This window comes from Fusarium phalaenopsidis, assembly GCF_050370095.1.
Source record: "Fusarium phalaenopsidis strain FUZ10S chromosome Unknown contig_32292, whole genome shotgun sequence".
NCBI lineage: Eukaryota > Fungi > Ascomycota > Sordariomycetes > Hypocreales > Nectriaceae > Fusarium > Fusarium phalaenopsidis.
The window spans coordinates 277,106-299,156 of record NW_028145410.1 but is presented as its reverse complement, the minus strand read 5'-3'; the positions used below and the strand labels follow the sequence as shown (position 1 = coordinate 299,156).

At 48.6% G+C, this 22,051-nt stretch overlaps 8 protein-coding genes across 8 annotated transcripts; 5 read left to right on the top strand and 3 right to left on the bottom strand.

Annotated features, from left to right (window-relative positions):
* Positions 1 to 2,179: 2,179 nt before the first annotated feature.
* On the top strand, positions 2,180 to 2,794 carry LRP88_04411 (uncharacterized protein; the record flags this gene model as incomplete). The annotated part of the gene is made up of 1 exon (XM_083240985.1): positions 2,180 to 2,794. One exon carries the CDS (start codon positions 2,180 to 2,182, stop codon positions 2,792 to 2,794), a length of 615 nt encoding a protein of 204 aa, XP_083102133.1.
* A 296-nt stretch (positions 2,795 to 3,090) lies between these two features.
* LRP88_04410 (Zn(II)2Cys6 transcription factor) lies at positions 3,091 to 5,233 on the bottom strand (the record flags this gene model as incomplete). The annotated part of the gene is made up of 2 exons (XM_083240984.1): positions 3,091 to 5,142; positions 5,201 to 5,233. The coding sequence occupies 2 exons, from the start codon at positions 5,231 to 5,233 to the stop codon at positions 3,091 to 3,093; spliced, it is 2,085 nt and encodes a 694-aa protein (XP_083102132.1).
* A 554-nt stretch (positions 5,234 to 5,787) lies between these two features.
* On the top strand, positions 5,788 to 7,624 carry LRP88_04409 (uncharacterized protein; the record flags this gene model as incomplete). The annotated part of the gene is made up of 3 exons (XM_083240983.1): positions 5,788 to 5,978; positions 6,049 to 6,524; positions 6,582 to 7,624. The coding sequence occupies 3 exons, from the start codon at positions 5,788 to 5,790 to the stop codon at positions 7,622 to 7,624; spliced, it is 1,710 nt and encodes a 569-aa protein (XP_083102131.1).
* A 539-nt stretch (positions 7,625 to 8,163) lies between these two features.
* Positions 8,164 to 9,831, bottom strand: LRP88_04408 (cytochrome P450; the record flags this gene model as incomplete). Its single annotated transcript, XM_083240982.1, has 3 exons — positions 8,164 to 8,300; positions 8,351 to 9,447; positions 9,503 to 9,831. The coding sequence occupies 3 exons, from the start codon at positions 9,829 to 9,831 to the stop codon at positions 8,164 to 8,166; spliced, it is 1,563 nt and encodes a 520-aa protein (XP_083102130.1).
* Positions 9,832 to 10,449: 618 nt separating this feature from the next.
* Positions 10,450 to 11,613, top strand: LRP88_04407 (uncharacterized protein; the record flags this gene model as incomplete). Its single annotated transcript, XM_083240981.1, has 3 exons — positions 10,450 to 10,913; positions 10,970 to 11,505; positions 11,561 to 11,613. The coding sequence occupies 3 exons, from the start codon at positions 10,450 to 10,452 to the stop codon at positions 11,611 to 11,613; spliced, it is 1,053 nt and encodes a 350-aa protein (XP_083102129.1).
* A 1,384-nt stretch (positions 11,614 to 12,997) lies between these two features.
* LRP88_04406 (uncharacterized protein) lies at positions 12,998 to 13,426 on the top strand (the record flags this gene model as incomplete). Its single annotated transcript, XM_083240980.1, has 2 exons — positions 12,998 to 13,110; positions 13,174 to 13,426. 2 exons carry the CDS (start codon positions 12,998 to 13,000, stop codon positions 13,424 to 13,426), a joined length of 366 nt encoding a protein of 121 aa, XP_083102128.1.
* Positions 13,427 to 13,497: 71 nt separating this feature from the next.
* LRP88_04405 (enoyl-CoA hydratase/isomerase family protein) lies at positions 13,498 to 14,484 on the bottom strand (the record flags this gene model as incomplete). The annotated part of the gene is made up of 2 exons (XM_083240979.1): positions 13,498 to 14,110; positions 14,159 to 14,484. The coding sequence occupies 2 exons, from the start codon at positions 14,482 to 14,484 to the stop codon at positions 13,498 to 13,500; spliced, it is 939 nt and encodes a 312-aa protein (XP_083102127.1).
* A 3,636-nt stretch (positions 14,485 to 18,120) lies between these two features.
* Positions 18,121 to 21,591, top strand: LRP88_04404 (bifunctional cytochrome P450/NADPH--P450 reductase; the record flags this gene model as incomplete). The annotated part of the gene is made up of 6 exons (XM_083240978.1): positions 18,121 to 18,235; positions 18,293 to 18,411; positions 18,465 to 18,500; positions 18,553 to 20,616; positions 20,676 to 20,872; positions 20,925 to 21,591. The coding sequence occupies 6 exons, from the start codon at positions 18,121 to 18,123 to the stop codon at positions 21,589 to 21,591; spliced, it is 3,198 nt and encodes a 1,065-aa protein (XP_083102126.1).
* Positions 21,592 to 22,051: the final 460 nt, after the last annotated feature.

Sequence of the window (22,051 nt, the reverse complement as noted above, 5' to 3'; positions counted from 1 at the left end):
GTTTTAAATCTAGGTTATTTTAAAGGGCCTAAAGTATAAGAAGTAATCTAGCTTCTTTATTTAATTGAGATATCTCTAGTTGTAAGGAATTAATTGATTAAATAGTGATGATATTAGATAAGGGATTTTTAGTATACTCGCTTGTCTAGTATACTCGCTTATTATATATATTAATACTTATTAATAATCTTTTTATATTATATTTATATTTCTAAGTAGTAAGGAAGAGAGGGACTTTATCTAGGCTTTAAAATAGCTATAATATATATATAAGCTTTATAAAGCAGCCCTTTTACTTATAATACTTATAGATTGCTGCCTTACTTATATAAATATTATTTCCTCTCTCTCTTATTTCCCTAAATTAGCCTTACTCTTATGCCTTTAGTATATTAATAAGGTAATTCTAGCCTATTATTAACTTATATTTACTTAAAATAAAAGTAATCCTTAAGGACTTAAAGAATAAAAGAAGTTTTATAACTCTTAGCATAAGATTATAACCTTAATAACTAAGGATATCTATAATAAAAGGCTTAAGAAGTTTAAGAAGTATTACCTCGCTAACTATATTAACGAGGTAGGCTATATCATAGAGACCTAGCTAGCCCCCCATAAAGAGAGGTTTATAAAGGCATAGGTTAATCAATACCTTTACTTCGAATAATTTATTATATCACGGGCTAAGGGCATCTATCGGCTTATCAAGACCTATTTAAAAACCTCGCAGGTTAACCTCTTTGAGGCCTAGAGGGTTATTAACCTTATTCTATTAAACCAGCTCGCTAAAATCGAGGCAACCTAAGCTAGGCAGTAGATTACTATACCTCTTTAGCTATCTAGGTCATTATATAGCAATATCCGTGGTTAGATATCACATAATGCCCTGCGGAAGGTTAAGGCTTAACGGGAACGGCTATCAGCAGAATATCCTATATATATAAGGGTTTTCACTAAGACTCTTAGACTACCTTATGCTCATACCCTTCAGCTTTTGTAGGTGCAAAATCAGCCCCTTCTACTATATCAGTTCCATTCACATTGGCATCTCAAACGCTCAGGAAGCCCCCAGCTTCTCATTAAGCCTCGCAAGCAGTTCAACCGTCTAGCAGCTAGTTCAACACTGCCACTAATAAGCACATAGCATAAGCCTTATGCATTTAAAGCTATTAAGAAAGCAATATAACCAAAGGCACCGCTAAAGTATTTAAAATATAGCGAGGTTAGCTATACTATGAGGTCTAAAGTATGCCCCTTATGCTATAAGTATCTATTATTAGCCTCTACTAAGACTACTATAATAATATATATAATAATATATATATTTACTTGCTCTATAACTTGCTTATTATCCCTAGTATCCCTATTAGGGGCCTCTATTATCTCTAAGACTATTATAATAATATATATAATAATATATATAATAACCTAGGTATTATCTCCCTTAGTAGCTAAGCTAGAAGCCGCTAAAGAGGCGCCCATATTACGAGCTAATAACCCCTATGCTATCTATTAATAATATAAAAAATCACAAGAGGCCTAGTATACTATATTGCCTTAGGGAGCCCCTAAGACTAATTAGCTATATTAAAGGGCTATAGGGCTACTAACCCGCTATAATAAAGCGGACTATAATTAGTACCTTAATTATAAGTAAATAAGAAGATATTATAAGGTAAGAAGAAGTATTAGAGATTAAACTAAGGAGGAGATAATAAGTTATCTTAATTAAGATAAGGCTAAGAATAAGCGTATTAAATAAAACATAGGGATAGAGATAGTAAAGTAGCTATTCTTAGGGCGGCGAGGTATATAAGAAATATAAGATATTGCCGAGAGAGATCTTAAAGTATAAGAGAGATAATATAAAAATAAGAACCCCCTTAATTAATATTTATAAGAATAATATAGTATATAATTAATATATATTATTATAAATATAAAGAAAAAGCTAATCTCTAAGTATAATTATAATAACCTAATTACTTAATTAAATAGATCTATGGCCGAGTTTATATATAGTGCAAAGTAGGCGCCTCTTATATAATAGATCTTATTTGCACTGCTGGCGGTGTCTGTATTGGCTGCCTACACACACATCGGGCTTACATAAGAGATGATAATGGCACAGCTAGCTGTGCGAAAAGGCACGTGATGATAATTGCACAGCTAGCTGTGCCTGTATCAGCTCCCCTTTCTGGGCCCCAAGAAGGACTTTGATGTCCTCAGCTTGGACAAGCACTTCCCATTAGGCGCTCAAAAGACCGTCCACAGCGGTGTCTCTTGGATCGACTACATGAGCGGCCTCTTCCGAGGTGCCAGCAGCGTTCCCGGCCAGGCTTACTCCTACGCAAAGGATCTCGCTGATGGCGGTAGATATGTACTATCGGACTCCGCCGTCGAGAGATTTGTCGACTTTGTGCAGACCACCGACTCCGGAGCCGACCATTGGTCGTACCTCTTTGATTGGTACGGCGGTGCGGTCAACGATGTGGCCACGGGCGCTACCTCTTTTTCCCACCGCGACCTCCGCTACTTCGTGTCCGCCTACGCCACCACGACACAGGAAACAGGCGAAAAGACCATGAAGTTCATCGACGACGGAATTCTTGCGCTCCAGAACAACAAGCCTGCTAATTACCTACACTACGCTGGTGTTCCCAATTTGCGCCTGGGCGGCAAGGCTCAGGAAAAGTATTGGGGATCCAACCTTCCCAGACTCAAGAAGAGCGAAGCCGCGGGTGACCCCGATGACCTCCTCTCCACTCCTCAAAACTTCAAGCCCCGTGCATAAGGGAGTCTTGTGCCGGCTGAGCTGATAAATAGTCGGAGGGACATGTTCTCGATCACTCAGCAACATATCACCTGGGACTGCTTCTTCTCTCTAACCTTTCTCTTCTATTTCACGACCCTACCTCTCTGGTAATGATCTGCACTTTTACTACAGAACACACCTAGAGGGATGGCGATACATGTATGGCAATATATGTACATATATATGTCCACACTCACTCCATTCTGTAGATGAATAGCCAGATTAGAGCTTGCTGCGCGCATCATGTACAGCCGTCGGCTAATGGCCCAGATATTCTACGCCATTGTAGTCTCCCACCCGTTCTGAATCATAACATCCATCCAGTAGACATCTTCACAACTCTCGAAAGTGCTGCTTTTACTCCCTGTTGCCGAGACAACACGAGCCCCCTCATCCATGATCCTCCATGTCTCATTAACGATATCAAGGCACACATGGATCGGCCTTGGAGGGAGCGTGTGGAGAAACGAATTGAGCCGACTCTTGATGAAATGACGCATCCTCGAAACCTCAATGGTTTGTGAAGTGAAGCCCGCCATCTGATCCGCAGTGCAAGTCCCCGGTCCGTTATCATGAGTGTCCACAGGCGATGGTGACATCCGGAGCTCGCTTGACAAGGATACAAGGATGAAAGGCTGGAAGTCTCTTGTTCCCGACTCTAGAGGGATCGACTTCATGAGATTTAGAGCTTGAACAGCGTATGAAGTAAGCCAATCTTTGCGTAGTTGGCAGCAAGGAGAAGTAGAGTCAGGCCCATGGTCGTCGTTGAGATCCGGGTTCAGCAAACCCTCTCGTACCAGTCGGTGATCAAGAAGATCGGGGAAGATATGGTACAGCTGGATCAATCCAGTCGACCGGTAGGCTTCAGCCAGAGTCAGCAAATGCCACACTGGAGTGTTCCTGTCCTCGGTGTCGAGGACCGTGGTTTCCACAGGATGCGACATGCTGCAAAGATACTGCTCAAGCTCACTAGCCGCGGCCAAGTCCTTCTCGAGTTGCTTGATGTGGGAAAGGGACGTAAATCGATGCGAAAAGGCCATCTTTCTTTGTTTCCGGATAAGCCTGCCGACCTTTTGCACCGCGTGTTGAGTATCTCGTGCAAACCCAGTCCACGGATGCGGCACAAAGTGCAGCGTCGTGCAGCCTTGTGAGAAAGCGGGCTCATCTATCGATGCATCAAGTTCGTCATTCTCTGCCACGTACGAGAGAAGCATCTCCCAATAAGTCATCGACTGGTGGAAGAAGTGATAGTCAACGCCATGTCGCTCGGACACGGCCGTCGACATTGATGCCAGCTTCCTTCGAGCCCGGTTGAAGAAGGGTAGTCCAAGATCACGAGGGTTATGCCAGCTCGCTGAACCACCGAGCATGAGCATCGCGAGTAGCAAGTCCTGGTCCGGCCCGGACCCTTTATCCAGCATCTCTATGGCTTCTTTCCTCAGCTGTTTCCCAAGGGAGGTAAGCTGCGGAAAGTCATTGACAAGACTCGCTGCAGCCATGGATGAGAGGGTTTTGTATAGCAATGGGGAAGAATTCCATAGGCGAGATACTGTTGTTCTGAAAGGATTCATCGAGCTATCGTAGCAAGAGAAGAGCTGCGCAGTCTCTTTGAAGTAAAACTCTACAAGGATCGAGGCTGGGTCATTGAGAGGCCTTGCAGGAGACACAGTGCCCATGTTGTGTCCACTGGCCTTGGAGTAGGACACGACGGATGTGCCAAGCGGCGGGTTTTGCGCGCTTTCTTCGATAGGTGCTTTGTGAGGCTGAGGTTGAGGTTGAGGTTGAGGCGAGGTTGGAGATATTGGGAACGAAGGTGGTGGAGAAAGTGCAGTGGCGGGATAAAACCTGCACTGATCGTTGGTGACATCTGGAACGTCCTTGATCAATGCTTGTCCTTGACCAAGACCCAGCGGGCTCTGACCAAGACCCTGAAGAAAGAAGGCCGTACCCAGACCATCTGACGGTAAGTTTTCATCGAAGAAGTCAGGAAGGTCAGTGACTCCTGGAAGGTCCAGCAAGATGCTCTCAAAGAGAGGCTCGCAAAGCCCATCTTGTCTCTCATCCGTTTGGCTGAGAGTCGGATTCTGCTCTTGCAAGTCCACCCGCGGTGATGGGACGAGAGACTGGTTGTTCTCTGATGCACTCTTGGGGCCAGAGCTCTCCTGGTCTTGGCGCTTGGGTGTTTCACGCCGTTTCGGCTTCTTCGGCGCGTCCTGCCGGAAGACCTCATACTTGGTTGACCACCGAAACTGTGGGCCGTAGCCGGTGCACTTGACGCCGGCACGGGTGCAACGACCGCACGACGGCTTCTGCTCGTCACATCTTGTCTGTAGAGGATCGAGTTAGTCAAGCATACTCATTTCAGTGTGCCAAGCCAGAGAGGACTTGCCCGCTGCCCTTTGCATCTTGAGCACCCATTGTGTGAATATCCTTTAGAGGTGCGAGATTTGCCCGATCCCCTTCCTCTCGTAGAAGTCGTGACGGATGGCGTGCTGGAGCCTTCCATTCTGCGCGAATATCCTTGCTCAAGACGTATGAGCAAGGTTGAAGTTGGGAACTTGACGATGAGGCAAGATGAAGGCGGAGACGACCTGGGGATTGAGCCGCCTGGGCCGCCACTCTTTGCGGGGCATGTCCGCCAGATACCAGGGTAGATATCATCAGAATCATGATTGGACGATGGGAGATATGGCCATCCCTGCAAGAGTTTAGTTATCTGGCTAGCTTGGAGCGCCGTATCGATTGCCGGATTAGGCAAAACATCACGGCCTTGCGTACTTCACGACCATCTTCCTTTCAGTAACTTGGTAAGCAACGAGTCGATGTGCGGGTATAACTAAAGCTGATCGGTGGATTCTGATCGTGGACTTGCTCTGCGTTGACCAACGCCTACTCTTTCGTTGAATGACATCATAATTGCATGTCTATTTACCCCCGTTTCTTCCCTATTCACGGCTTGAATCTCGCCCAAGATGAACCCAAAGGAGTGGAGTCCCATTGAGCTCCAGGTTCCTGGTCTGGGCAATCTCTCTGGATTGTGCTTTGATGGCAAAGTGTGCCAGTACATGGGCGTCCCTTATGCGACCATCCCTGGACGTTTTCGGCGCTCACAGCCGATCGAAGGCCCTTGGCCTGAGGAGAGATGGGACGGCACCAAGCTAGGGTATGAAGAGTTCCGAGTTGATAGACTCTATTTTATGATTGAGAAATTGCCTAACAAAGTTCTGCAACAGACCCTTTCCTTGTCAGCCACCTCGAGATTTCTACCCTATTCCAAGCCCTGAGAGGCCTTGGGTCGACAACCCTAGCACTAGCTCGACAGACTGCCTGAGTCTGAACATTTCCGTCCCCAGTAAGCCCTCGGCTTCTGGAGGTCAGCCGCTGTACCCAGTCATGGTCTTTATGCATGGCGGTGCATTCGTGTATGCCGCTGGTGGAGCAGCGATCTATGATGGTCGCGCCTTGGCCGACATATCCAACCAAATCAACGAACCGACTATTATCATCTCTGTTAACTTTCGTCTTGGAGCCTTTGGCTTCTTGGCTAGTAAGGAGATTCGCGAGTATAACCTCGAATTCGGGGAGGAAGGCGTCGGAAATTATGGACTTTGGGACCAAGTGCAAGCTCTTCGTTGGGTTCAACAGCACATTTCTGCATTTGGCGGTGATCCAAAACGAGTTACACTGTTCGGCCAGAGTGCTGGTGGTGGTAAGTAGTTCTTGGCTGAAATGTTCCTTGATTGACGAGCTGACTTGTACCAATCAGTCTCTGCCAATGTCCATCTGCTTCGAGATGAGCCCTTGTTCTCGTCCACCATCATCCAGTCGGGACTCCTCCCCCTGTGCGGAGTCCTTTCTGTAGAGGAATACCAAGGCATATACGACAAGCTCCTGTCTGCTCTTGAGATCCCATTAGATCTACCGCCCCGGGAGCGTCTTCAGCGCCTTATTGACGTCGGCGAGGACATACTAACCGCTGCTATGGTGCCGGTATGCGTGATACCAGTCATCACCTTCAGCCCTTGCGACGACGGATATCTTATCGGACAGCCGATGCCAATGTACAGCGACTACAAAAACTTCAAGCCACCGTCATGGTGCACTAGGATCATGATTGGCGACGTTGCCAATGAGTGTGCCATTTGGAACAAGAGCTTCCGGTCTATAGATGCACCGACCTTGGTTGACAGGATCAAATCCTTTCTCGGCTCGGAATCCAAAGCCGAGAAGCTCATGTCACTCTACGACATCAACTCGACTGATGATCACGATGACAGCTTTTGGAAAGTTGAAAAGTTCACGACCGACGGTCTATACACGGCTGTGAACTGGTCCCTTATCCAATCGTTCCCAGCTGTTTACGCCTACCATTTTGATGTGCCGTCACCTTTCGACAATGACTGGGCTGGACTGGCACACCACTCCCTTGACAATGTATATGTCTGGTCATTGCTCCGAGAGCACCTTCCACCTTCCCATCGCAAAATCTCGGCCAATATGTCAAGTATGTGGCTGAAGTTTGCAAACGAACAAGAGCCTTGGGAGAGATTCGACAAGAATGGCCGGTTCATGATCTTCCAGGAGGATCAATGTGTGTTGAAGACGGCGGGGCAAGATGCGGCCCGTGGCTATCGCGTATGGGAGGAGATTGAGCGAGAGGACTTGTTGGATGACTTCCATAAGGTTACAGAGGAACTTTGCATGAGATGGGAGGAGATCACAGACAGCAAGCGAGAACCCAAGGCAATGGTTGTTGGGGAATTTGATGAATATGGTATCAAGAGGAAGAGGAAGGCGGCCTGGAATTAGAAACATGGTAGACTCACCTACGCCTAGATATAAATGGATCTATACACAAACTCTCTTTGACTGTGAGAACGGAAGAGGAGTCAGTGTGAAAAACTTCAGTAGTAAAGTGAAGTCTTTGTACATCACCAGTGTCACCACTTACTCCTCCTTGTGGCCGAGCTTCAAAAAGAATTCTGTTATGAGGTAGAAACGAGCCCTGCAACTCTAGGTGAGAATCTAGATAGTAATGATCTTGCTCAGTGTTTTTAGGGCCCCGAGTTGACCCCCAGGCTGACCTCTGCCCGTAATGAGGCTGAGGTATGACAAACGCTTCTCAGACTCTCGCTTTCTTATCAACTATTGCTAAACATGTTTCGGGTGGCCAAGATACGTGAAGTGGAATTTAATGACATAGGTTCTATGAAAGGGTAACCAAACTATTGTTAGACGGTATCAGCATAATACTTCTCCTTGAGGCCGCTAGAGCGAGACATGTTGGAGGCAAGATGTTGACGGGGCATGCATCGCCATCGCCATTGCTATCAGTCGAGTCCAAACATCTAAACAGGTTGGAAACTCAGTTTCAGCTTGCCCCCTCTTGGACCAGCAGTAAAGCCCTCAGCTAGCTCCATATCTGGTGCGCTCACAATCGTCGTCTTGTAGTTGGTATAAACACCAGCAATACAGTGCTTCATTGCTTCAATAGTGTCAGTCCACTTCCATGACTCGCCGGGAATCACAACTTACAGTGTGTGGCAATATTGCTCCCTATGCACATGGCACCTCCACTACCCCATGCCCAGAACCATCTCCTCATCTCGGACAACCTTTCGGGGGTCTGGTTGAGCCAGCGCTCAGGAATCCACTCGTCGGGCTCGGGGAACACTTCGGGGTTGCGATGGATCGTGAAACCGTGGGACTGGACTCGGACTCCAGGTGGGATGTTTGCATAGCCGGCGAGTGTGCATGAAGGAGAGGGAGTAACACGCGGCTGGCCACCTGGTACAGCAACCCAGAGACGCAAGGTCTCCTGGAGAATAGCGTCGAGCAGACTCAGTTGGTCAACCAACTTTGGATCAGGCAGTTCGTCTGGAGCGTTGGGGTATTTGAGCGGAGGCGAGAGGTTGAGGAGTTCACAGCGAAGTCGATCCTGAAGTTCCGGTCGACGGGAAAGCTCGTAGAACACATAGGTAAGGGTATCACCGCTCGTTTCGTGGGCAGCTGCGTTATGGTCGTACATGTCACTCGCAATCTCAAGCCGACGAGGATAAGCTTGGCCATTGAGAGCTTGACTCTTGCCATCCTGCTTCTTAAAGGCGCTTCTCTCCCACGCGTACACGACTGGATTGTCCTCAGCCGCAATGCGCGTATCAGCGGCGAGAAGCTTCTCGGCCTTGTCGCAGATGCGCATCTGCCAGTCCTCTAGGTCAGTGGTTGACCGTTCAACCCAATCCGGCACGAGCTTGATTCCAATCTTCCGTAAACGAGAGGTGAACTTGGGGAGTTCAGTAGTCCAGAAGAGATAGGGCCGTCTGATGTAAAAGGTGTCGAGGTACCATTTCCTCTCTTCGGCATTCTGCAAGAAGTTGCTGCCCAGTGAGAGCCCAAATTGGTATGTCATGAATGCATCCATAGAATATGCCGCGAGTATTTCCAAGACTTCGAGGGGCTTGCCCGAATCGGCAGAAGATTTGACGATGGGCATCAGACGATCGAACAAGACGGCCCTGGTTGTTTCCCGAACTGTAGGGCTTGCCAGGATGTAGGACTTGGAATAAACGTGCGAGAGCATGCGCTTGCGGTCCGAGTGAGGTTTACCAGACATAGCAAACATGGGATCAACTCTAGTCAACATTAGTGATCAGACAGCATGGTAGCCAGGCACTAGGATGTATGTACCCATAGTTGATGAATCGGTTATGGTAAAAATCGGTCTTGTGGAAACCGCCTGTATAGATGGTCTTCAATCCGCCCTCGTAACAGTTCACAGCGAGCTGGCTGGGCGCCGTGCGGAGGATAGGGCCCCTGGTCTTGTGAAGCTCGTGAACGGTTTGGTTCTCGACATTCTTGTAGCGAATGTAGTATATCCAGAGAGGGCACACATGGCTACTCCAGTGAGCAGCCGGGATCTTTGACAATGGCGAGCAAAACAAGGGGTATAGGACAAGCTTATAAAGGCCGAGTACCAGCGCGGCCACAGTAGCGACGAGTGGGATGTTAAGGGTCATGTTGGTAGGCGAGTGATTCCGTCTCAGAGTGCAAGTGGCTTGTAATGGTCCGGGCCGAGCTTTGACATACCAGCACGTTGGATGTTAATGTAAGCTGGATGCAAGATGGGCTTAAAAGCGAGAAGCTCAAAAGTAATCCCAAAACGGACAAAAATTTCGACTAGGCTCCTATCCCCGTTTGGAACTGAGCTCGGCTAGACGATCGACTGGCAGCGTAATCAGGAGGATAAGTCCCCGTCTTTTCTAGGAAGCTTTTTGAGGTTCTCTGATCAACATTTTTTCCTATCTTGGTGTATATCCTACTTAGATGCCTTCACACGGGATCATAAGTCCCATAATGACGAGCAAGACATCTATTAGCTGCATGTGATAAGAGCCGCAATATTTTCCCTTTTCAAGCATCGCCCAAGATAGCCTAGCTAATCTCCTTGTGGTCCAGATGCGGGGCTCCCCGGATTTCCCTATCAATGGGACAGGGGCGCCACCGATAACCCAGAGTTCTCGAGTCGTACATATCCTTCCCCAGATTTCACGCAAAATGGCCCTTTCTACTGCGGGTTCCTCTTTCATCTCGACCTCAGCGAATACCCATTTGACGCATTCACATTACTCGCAACCATGAAGAACCACCCAGATACCGAAAAGGTCAGGACTGGCAGCGCCGACAGCGACGCCGAGCGCCTGGCCGAGATGGGCTACTCCCAGGACATGAAGCGCAATTTCTCAGTGTGGTCTGTCCTCGGCATTGGCTTTTCTCTTACAAACTCTTGGTGGGGAGTGTCTGCGGCGCTCATCACCGGTGTTAACTCTGGAGGCCCATGCCTGCTCGTCTACGGCACCATTCTCCTTGCACTTGTCTCTGTGGGCGTTGCCGTCTCTCTATCTGAGTTGGCTAGTGCCATGCCCAACGCAGCTGGGCAGATCTTTTGGGCTGCAGAACTTGCGCCCAGGCGTTATGCTCGTGCAGCGTCCTACATCACTGGTTGGTTAGCCTGGGCGGGTTCCATCTGCGCCTCGGCGAGCGTGGCCCTTTCCATCTCTTCGGCAGCCGTTGGTTGCTACCAATTATCTCATCCCGACTTGTGAGTCACCCATCCTGTCTCCTAGCCAAGCAGAAAGTCCTGACATTCCTCGCCAGCGAAATCAAGACATGGCATGTTGTCGCGTGTTATCAACTGGCCAACGCCTTCATCTTCCTCTTTAACTGTGTTGGAAAACTTCTCCCAACGATCGCCTCGATTTCACTATACACAACCCTCATCTCGTTTGCAGTGATTCTGATAGCCGTTCCGGCTTCAGCAGAAACACACCAGGACCCAAAGTTCGTCTTTGCCACGTTCATCAACAATACCGGATGGGCCCAGAACGGCATTGCCGTCATCGTTGGCCTCATCAATGTCAATTGGGGATTTTCCTGCCTCGACACGGCCATTCATTTAGCCGAGGAAGTTCATAGCCCTGAAAAAATGGTCCCGATCGCCATCATGGGGACCATAACCATCGGCTTCATCACGTCATTTGGCTTCGTCATCTCCATGCTCTTCAGCCTAACTAACTTCGAGTTGGTGTCGACAACCGTAACCGGAGTACCCATGCTGGAACTCTTCCATCAGGCACTGAGACACAAAGGCGGCGCCATTGTCCTTGAAGCCCTCATCATCTGCACTGGCTCGGGTTGTTTGGTAGCCTGCCATACATGGTCATCGAGACTTTGCTGGAGCTTCGCTAGAGATGGTGGCCTCCCTTACTCGAGCTTTCTTGCACGAGTTCATCCCCGTCTAGACGTACCATTGAATGCCCATGCAACAAGTTGTTTGTCTCTTGGCGTCCATCTTGGGCTGCCTCTATCTCGCCTCTACTACGGCTTTCAACAGGTATGGTGTTACTATATCAACTACTTACTCGACGCTAACAATTGGAAGCGTTCTTTCAGGATGCATTGTACTCCCCTATCTGTCATACTCGATTCCCATCACATTTCTTCTCATCCGAGGCCGTGAAAACATAGCGCATGGACCATTCTGGTTGGGTCGCTTCGGACTAGTCTCGAATGTCGTCCTTCTCTGCTGGGCGCTCTTCACATTTGTCATGTGAGTACTGATTACTGCCTATCATCGCCCTTGTGATCGCAATGTGCTGACATGAAGATCGGCGTAGGTATTCATTCCCGGCTTATCAACCAGTCGAGGCAGATAGTCAGTTTGACAAGCCTTGTCCATCTTGATGCATGACGCTAATGATGTTTTTAGATATGAACTATGTTTCTGTGGTGTATGGCATTGTGTTTCTTATCGCGGCAGTGGACTGGTTCTTCAGGGGGAAGAAGGCATTTGAACCTCCACTGGGCCGTCACCATGAGATTGAAGGTGTCCCAGCTTGATTTCATGCATTGATTAAGTGCTGCCTGGGTCACTTCAATAAAGCGCAATGAGACCAGTACCGTTATTTTATTGAAACTTGTGATCTCTGCTCCTGTGCCCGATGCCTTCTGTGGACATATAATTTCAAGTCCTCTTAACAATGATTGCAACATATCGGGACTTTTAGCATAAATACTCCTGTTTCGCATCATGTGTGCCTTTGAATCTTCGATCTTTCGTTGGGGTACTGTAAGGATTCAAAGAGCGACCGATTGTATCTTGTCCCGTTGGCATGTCCCATGGCTATGATAGGTCGGAACTGAGCTGTATGTTGCACTGAAAGAATAAATATCACAATAGAGGCCAAAGCTGCAAATAAGTAGAAGAATGGCTTCTACTATGAAGAGGACGTCAAAAGAGGCCCATGTCTGTTGGAGCAAGTTCGTATGGATTCCTTAATCACCTCGATTTCATAACCGTTGGCCTTCGTCCTATGATAATAGGACGGGCGATGAAAGGGGGTGAATTTCCCGCACCATAGAGGCGATGGCATGATCATCATTCTTACCGTTTGTAGTAAAAAGTTTCCATATCTGACCCGGGAAACTTAGCCCGTAAGAGAAAGGTAGCCGGCCATAAGTGCGGATCGCAAGTTTTTGCTCAATTCGTCGTAAAAATAAAAACCAAGGGATAATAAATATTTCATCTCCCATGAACTTCAAAACTCATTACATAGGAAAACTTTATGTACCTCGCGACTGATAAGACATATTTGCCTTGATTCAGCCCATTTCGTTTTTTCAAAAATGTCTGATTTATTCCTGACTCCGATAGTGCATTTCCCAAATGCCCAAGACTCCTTCCAGTGCCCCCAAGTTGGAAGCACGAAAAACGCCTTCTTGGGTGATATATACGGGACGTATGTTCATCTGAACAACATATTTCAGCCCCGAGTTCGGCACAAGCTAACGAGCTGTTTTAGGCAGGCTTCCTCTGCAGATCCCCTGTCATGCGGCTTCTTCCGAATGACTGCAGGCGAATCTCTGACTGGGAAATATCCCTACAATGAAACTCTTATCGTACTTTACGGCGTGTTTGAAATGTTGGATGGTGCTGGGAATAAGTCAATGGCGAAGAAAGGAGACGCCTACTTTTTTCCGGCTGGTAGCATGGTGACTTTTAGCACCTCGCAGGAAGGGCTGGCCTTCTACACGGTTCAGAGGGCACGGAAGTAGAGCAATACAGAATATGAACTGCTTATTGGATACACTCTTATGTCTCCCTCAGACGCCAAGAGATATCGTACTCAGAGCTTTGAGTCCTTCGCTGTCTTGTCATCCTTCTCAGTAACATCCCACCACGGCCAAGAGGGGAACTCATTGGGGTTAATGGTTCCGCTAAACTCGGGCTTCCTCTTTTGCATGAAACTCTTGATACCCTCCACGTTGTCCCTAGTGCCCACCGAATGAAGGAAAATCTTTGAATCCAATACATGTGTCTCCTCCGGCGTGGGCGGGCAGTAAAGCATCATGTCGCGCATCAACTTGGTACTGGCTAGTGACGTGTTCTCTACAATATCAGCCGCGAGTTTGACTGCATATGAGACGGTCTCCTGCGGCGTAGGAAGCAACTTGGAGAACAATCCGCTAACAAGCGGATCAGAGGCAAGATATGTCGAGCCCGTAGTGGTCAAATGCATTGCATTCGACAGACCGACGAGCCGTGGGAGGAAGAATGCGCTGCATGACTCGAGAGTCAAGCCCCGTCGTGAGAACGGCAGGCTGACTTTGGCTTCTGACCAGGCAACACGGATGGTTGCAGGGAGGGTAATGGTGAGGCCAACTCCAGCTGCGGGGCCATTGATCGCAACAATGGTTGGCTTGATGCATCTTGCAATAAGAAGAGCAACTCGGCCGCCCCTGAGTGGTCAGTAATGTGAAAGTTGTCAGGTATAAGGGTATACATACTGATCTCGGAATTTGTTGAAAGCTTCTGGGATCTTCTTATGAGCGAGCAATCCGGAGAAGCCGACCTCCAAGTCAGCCCCTGCACAGAAAGCTTTACCAGTGCCGGTAAGAACAACTGCACGAACTCTTTCGTCGCTGTTGATCAAGTTGTAAACGGTTTCGAGCTCATTGAGGAGCTTTTCGGTCACAGCATTGTACTTGGTGGGCCGGTTCAATGCCACAATAAGGACCTTGGTTGCTGTGGGCGAGTCCGAAGGCACATGGGAGACCGAGATACCTTTGAAGGAGAGAGAAGAGTATGAATCAGGGGGAGTAGATGACGCCATCTTGATAGTATTGGTTGGAGTGATAGTTCGAATCAAGTCAGACACTCAACAGAAGATATACTTATACTATGATTGAGAACTCCACGTGAGACGCGGGGTAGAATCCAGGGTTGCCGAGGCCTCTGATGTATCGAGGTAAAGAAAGAAGACATCACAACCAGAATGTCGAGGTCTTGCGCCGTTGATCGGTGATAGGCGGTTGGGGTTGGCTGGGACCCACATATAGCCGAGGTGATTCGAGACACCCTATACCTGACCCTTGAGACACGAAACTCGGATCTGAGTGAAGACTACGGAACGGACTTCAATCTTAGCAAGGTCCCTGATGCGGAGTTTTAGGATGCCGCGCTCTGTTGGCTTTGCTCCAAGGCTGCATGACCTTTGTGCTCAAAACTACCCATGCTACGGGAATAGATGTTCCAAGGCAGGTTTGCTTTTTTCTCAGTTTTTTTAAATTCATTTTTAATTCAAATTTTTTTTTTTTTACAGATAGTAGGAAAGTGAAGATGCTTAATTTTTTGGTTCACTTTATGAGGATATAGAGATAGGGGATAAATATTGCCAGTGATATATGTCGTCGTAGGAGTCCTTGCTCAATTCGCATACCTACTTGACGCCCCGCCTAACGCTTAAAGTCTAGGTCCCGCTTACAAAGATAACTACCTCGGCTGTCTCCTCCAAACTGGCTCTATCCTCATTCTCGCACAACGACGACACGAAAGGCGACAAACACGATGCCGCTAAGCAATGATAGACCGCATAGGCGGGCCCACGTAGCATGCAAGGCATGCAATGCTCGCAAGGTCAGGTGTACTGTCACCTTATCTGGCCCCCCGTGCGCCAACTGCGCTGTGGACAACGTCCTCTGCGAGATACAGAGCCGCAAGCGGAGACGGCAAGTATGCCTATCATCTGAGATAGTCAAAATTGCTGATTGGTTACAGAAATACGGACCTGTTACCTGAAGTGCCTGGATCGGACGCGCAAGATAGTCCAGGTCCCTCTCAGCACAGCCATCCAACCCCAGAAGTCCATACGCCGCAAACCGAGAGTCCACAACACGGTACTGTCATTGTAGCAACAGACTATGAGCAACCTCAATGGGAGAGGCCTGGCGAGCTTGATGGCCATACGTCACCAAACCACTTGCCTCAGGCTCAAAATCACACCTCTGATGTGGCCAGTCGGGAAACCATTCCCGTCGGACACGAGGCCGCTGGTTACGAAGCTCCGTCAGCTCCATCCGCAGAAGTTCATCAATCAGAGCACATCGAAAGCTTTGACACCCCAGCTTCATCCGCGATCGCCAATGACACCTTAGCATGGGCCGAGACTCTCGAGGAGGGTGAGAGTCATGTCAACCGAGTGCCGTTCTACCCAGGTACACCCATTCATGGACCTTGACAACTAGTAGCCCTGACATGATACAGGTGATAAAAGAGGTCCCGCTTTTGTCATAGACATTTGCAACCCTCAGCGGTCAACAAATAGCAATCATGCTTTCGTAGCTATGCCGTCAATGGAATCTCTTCGACCAGAGGAGATAGAGTACCTTCGGTTCAAAGGATGCTTTTCTCTGCCTCCTCGTGAGCTACGAGAAGCTCTCGTGAGAGCTTACTTCCACTACACCCACCCCTTTGAGCCAGTCCTAGACCCCGAGGACTTTTTCAACAAGTACAGCAAAGGCCATCTCAGCTTGTTGCTTCTGTGGAGCATGTTTGTGTCTGCCGCGAGCGTACGTTTTCCAGGTATCGATTATGGGCAGTTTTAACGGCTCACATAGTTTATCGATGACAAGTTGTTTGCGGAAAACTTCTATGACTCCCAGCTTGCGTTTAAGCGAACGGCATATCAGCGAGCCAAGGTGCGTTTGAGCTTCACACTATCCCAGTCATATTTCACCCGGCTCTACTGATAATCTTATAGGCGTTGTATGATGCAGACTACGAGAAGAGCAAACTTACATTGATTCAGTCCGTGTTCCTTATGGGACATTTTTACGCCAGTGCCGAAGATCGCATGGGACCTTGGCATTGGAACGGCATCGCTCTTAGTCTGTCTCATACCATCGGCCTGCACATGCTTACATCCCCAGCACGTGAAGGCATTCAACCATCATGGCGCCGTCTTTGGTGGTGCATCTATTACCGTGAAGTTTGGCTCTCGCTGGGCCAAGGCCGACCAATGCGCATCTCTCTGGATCACTGCTCGACTCCGATGCCTGGGCCATATGACACTAGCCCTGTGTGTCCGCCGGAGTACCGGTACTACTTACCCGAGCAACTTGGCACTTTGCTTGGCATGTGGCTAGGTCTGATCAGAGTGACACGTGTTTTAGGAAGAATATTGTCGACCAACTATGTCATCAAGGGGGCAAAGCCGTCAAGAAACGACATTGAGAGAGATGAGAATGAGATCCGAGCCAACTGGTTCCTGGACGGAAAATACGACCAAAATTCAGTTCTAGCGTCTCATTTATACCAATTTCGACTCCATGTTCAGTGAGTCTTATGGGGTGATGGATAAGGCACAAACTAACTCGCTCTAGGGCGGCAATTATAGCTCTTTACCGGCCGTTCCTCCGCGAAACGCCCCATGGGGTTCTTGAAGATCATGTCGACTCTTGGCGGACGTTGGCGAATAACAAGGTTCGGGCGGCGGCTTCTGACGCAACAAGTGCTGTCAACTCGATGATGGCGGAGGATCTGATAAAATCCACCCAGACAGTTGCGTACGTGCTCCGAAATCTCGTGGTACTATCCCATTAACGGCTTACCAGAATCCTTGCTCTTGGCCCGCCAATGCAGGTCCACCTACTTGAACTGACGTCATCAAGGCAATCATCGAGCCAATTGGCAAGGCATAACTTGGCACTCTGTATGCTTGCTCTAGATGGGATGCGAAAGTCTTATATCTCGGCTGATGCGGCCTACAAACTATTCGACCGCGCGAGGAGCATGGTTGAGAAGACTCGGCAAGAAGCCGAGGCTGCCTCACGAGAGCCGACAGCTGTGCCAGAGACGCAGGGAATTGAGAGTACGCGATGGCTTGATAATTCTGAGGGTTATGATTTTGCGTCGACGGGGATCTTTTCGGCGTTTTGGACGCCATTTGCGACTTTCATACCAGATGACTTTTCGGGAGCTTCTTCCTAGGCTCGGGGTTCGGTGTTTGTCATGATCCTGATGTTATCATGATACTGCTATTAGCTCGGACACAGTTCCCTATATCGGAAGGAGAACCCAGAAACAATACAAGGGGTTTTTAAAGAGAATGTTATCTCGACAAGGTCCGGACTTTATGTCTTCTGTCGTGATTCTAGAAAACTCCGATGATCGCCCTTGAGCCTCGGCACTCCGGGACTAAGTGGAACCCCTTCAGGGCGCTAGCCCAACAATTTAGACCGACACGTCAATTCGAAACCGGAGATATTACTTCCAATGGTTATGCCGCCGATAAAAATGATGAGGCTCTTCTTGTTGAGTTGGAAAGATTGCAACATTGAACGGCACTGGCCAATGCATTCGCCATGAGCCGAGGCACCTAGAAAACTTTGACTCAGGGGTTCAATGTCGCATAAAATAAAAAGATTGCGTCACAACGAACACTTTTCCATTTTAACCTACAGTAAACATCATGGCCGAGACAGTCGAGATTCCAACGCCCGCGGGCTTGCCTCTGCTCGGCAACATCAAATCAATTGACCCCGAGTTCCCATTGGGGTCTATGGTGGCGCTTGCTGAGCAGCATGGTGAATTTAACCTGGCAAATGAGGAGCAACTAAAATGAGCTAACTATTTGTGCGAAGGCGAGATCTACCGTTTGAAATTCCCTGGCCGAACTGTCGTCATCGTCTCCACGCAAGCCTTGGTCAACGAGACGTGCAACGAGAAGCGATTCAAGAAGTGTGTCAATTCGGCACTTACTGTAGGTTATGACATGTTTCCAGCGACCTTGGACTGAGACTAATATTCGCATAGGAAATTCGAGAAGGAGTTCACGATGGACTCTTTACTGTAAGTACCTGATCCGGTAGCTGCGACAGAGCACATTTTAACATGAACGCAGGCGAAGCTTGGAGAGGAGAACTGGGGCATTGCTCACAGAGTGCTAATGCCAGCTTTTGGCCCGTTGTCGATCCAGCGCATGTTTGACGAAATGCACGACATTGCCTCCCAACTGGCTCTCAAGTGGGCGCGATACGGACCTGATTCTCCCATCATGGTGACGGATGACTTTACTCGCCTAACTCTCGACACATTGGCTTTGTGCTCCATGGGCTACAGATTCAACAGCTATTACTCTCCAGTCCTGCACCCCTTTATCGAAGCAATGGGCGATTTTCTCACGGAAGCTGGAGAAAAGCCTCGAAGACTGCCTTTGCCTGGAATCGTCTACCGCGAGCGCGACCGCAAGTATCAACAGGATATCGAAACCATGAGAAGTACCGCCAAGGAGGTTCTTGACGCTCGAAAAGCAGGTGGAAGCACGCGGAAGGACCTTTTGACAGCAATGCTTGAGGGTGTGGACACGAAAACTGGCAAGAAGATGACCGACGAGAGTATCATGGACAACTTGATCACCTTCCTTATTGCTGGACACGAAACCACATCAGGACTCCTTTCGTTTGCTTTCTATCAGCTTCTCACACACCCGGATGCCTACCAACTTGCCCAGAAAGAGGTGGATCAAGTCGTCGGCAAAGGGCCCATCCAAGTTGGACACCTCTCCAAGCTCCCGTATCTAAGCGGTGTCCTACGAGAGACACTTCGTATCAACGCTACTATTCCTCTCTTCACTGTCGAGGCTTTCGAGGATACCCTGCTCGGGGACAAGTACCCTGTCAAGGCTGGCGAAACCATTCTCAACCTCCTCGCCAAGTCACAACTCGATCCCACGGTGTTTGGCGACGATGCAAACGAGTTCAAACCAGAACGCATGTTTGACGAAAACTTTGCTAGGTTGAACAAGGAATTTCCAAACTCGTGGAAACCCTTTGGCAATGGCATGCGAGCCTGCATCGGAAGGCCTTTTGCCTGGCAAGAAGCCCTGCTCGTCATGGTTATGCTCTTGCAAAATTTCAACTTTGTTCTTGATCCCAGCTACGAGCTTGGCTTCAAGCAGACGTTGACTATCAAGCCCAAGGACATGTACATGCGGGCAATCCTCAGGGATAACCTTACGCCAACGACTCTTGAACGCCGTCTGGCAGGTTTGCCTGTTTCCGAAACGGAAGAGGCGAATGGGGTGAATGGCAAGTCTTCTGATGCTAAAGACGGTGTCCCTCTGACGGTCTTGTACGGTTCTAATAGTGGAACATGCGAGTCTCTGGCGCAAAGAGTTGCGACGGATGCTGCAGAGCATGGGTTCCACGTTACCAAGATTGACTGTCTTGACACGGCAAATGGAAATCTTCCTTCTAACCAACCTGCTGTCATCATCACCGCATCATACGAAGGCCAGCCTCCAGATAACGCTGGACATTTTGTTGCTTGGCTTGAGAAGACCGATCAAGAGACCAAGCCACTGAAGGATGTCTCATATGCCGTCTTTGGCTGTGGTCACAAGGATTGGGTCCAGACCTTCCACCGCATTCCCAAGCTTGTGGACCGTGCTCTGGAACAGCTTGGCGCAACTCGACTTGTTGACATTGGCCTTACTGATGCATCTGAGAACATGGTCTTCAGTGACTTTGAGGCATGGGAGGATAACATCCTGTGGCCTGCTCTTGAGGCGCGTTACAACCCCGAGGCTAAGAAGAGTTCTACAGACAAGGGATTGAGTGTCAAGAGCTCCAGCTTTAGGACTCTTACCCTCCGCCAAGATGTCAAGGAGGCGACGGTTGTCGAAACCAAGACCCTCACGAGCAAAACTGATGTGAAGTCCAAGAAGAAGCACATCGAGGTACAATTACCCGAAGGGACTCAGTACACAGCCGGAGACTACCTTGCCGTTCTACCGATTAATCCACAGGAAGTTGTTCGTCGGGCATTAAGGAGATTCAAGCTTCCAATGGATGCTCATCTTGAGATTTCGAGCAGTACACCGACCGTACTCCCCACGGACACGTCTGTATCAGCGCTGGATGTGTTGAGCTCCTACGTTGAGCTTTCGCAGCCGGCCACAAAGAGGGTGAGTCAAAGCAGGACAAGACAAGACACGTGTGACAGAATTCCAACTGACTATGAAAGAACCTTCTTTCCATTGCCGAAGCTGCGTCTGATGAACAGAACAAAGCTGCTCTGACCTCCCTATCCGAGGAAAGATACGTCGAGGAGATCAGTAACAAGCGTGTATCAGTTCTGGAAATCCTGGAACGGTATCCCTCAGTTGATCTACCTATCGGAGACTTTTTGCAGATGTTGCCATCCATACGGATCCGTCAATAGTAAGTGCCTAATTCTCATGTGGCTCCATCGCTTGTTGACTTTCCTTTCTAGCTCGATCTCCTCATCTCCGCTGTGGAACCAGTCTCGCGCGACGATCACCTTTTCCGTGCTCAAGGGGCCAGCTTTATCAGGCCAAGGCACATACAACGGTGTTGCAACTTCTTATCTGGACTCTCTGGCTGATGGCGACACGCTACAAGTGGCTATTCGATCATCGCCTGCCGCTTTTAGCCTCCCATCAAACCCGGAACAGACTCCGATAATCTGTATTGCCGCTGGATCAGGACTTGCACCGTTCAGGGGTTTCATCCAGCAACGCGCCATCATGATCGAATCAGGTCGTAAGCTTACGCCAGGTCTGCTATTCTTCGGCTGTCGCGCTCCTGATCAAGATGATCTTTACCGCGACGAGTTTGATGGTTGGCAGAAGCTTGGTGCAGTAGACGTGCGACGAGCGTACAGCCGACACGGAGACGGGTGCAAATATGTCCACGATCGCATCTGGCAAGAGAAAGAAGACTTTATTGAACTCTGGGAGAAGGGTGCTACCGTCTATGTATGCGGTTCAAGGGCGATGGCTGATTCGGTAAGAGAGGTCATGATCAAGGTGAAGTCTGAGATGGAAAAGAGGTCCGGGGGCGAGATGGGTCTTGAGGAGGCCAAGAAGTGGTTTGATGAGCAGCGGAACGTGCGATATGTAATGGACGTATTTGATTAGGTGCATGGGAAAAGATATACATAGACTTGTCCTTGCGGGTAAATAGACGATTCAGAGGGCGCCAGGTGGAACAAGGGCTCCATGTTCGAGAGATTCTCGTGTCTCGTTATTATTAGTATTATCTGCAATGATGACAAGAAGCCAACGGCATGGTAAGGGCACATAGTACATTGGAACAGTCTTAGGAAGTAGCTGTTGAAATACTACGTTGCAAAACTAAATATGTGTTCGACGGATTGGTGGATGAAGTGCGCTATCTTGGGTGTTCTAGACTGATTCCATGTGGGATGATCAGCACACCTGCACTCGCCAAGCCGGGATCACCACGCTCCTGGGCAACTGTAATTCCCTCACAAGGGAACCCAATATGTAAAGTATACACTCGCACTTTTAAAACTTAGTTACACATAATACCCTTAAGTTATTACTAGACGTGACTTATACCCCGTTCAAGAAGAAC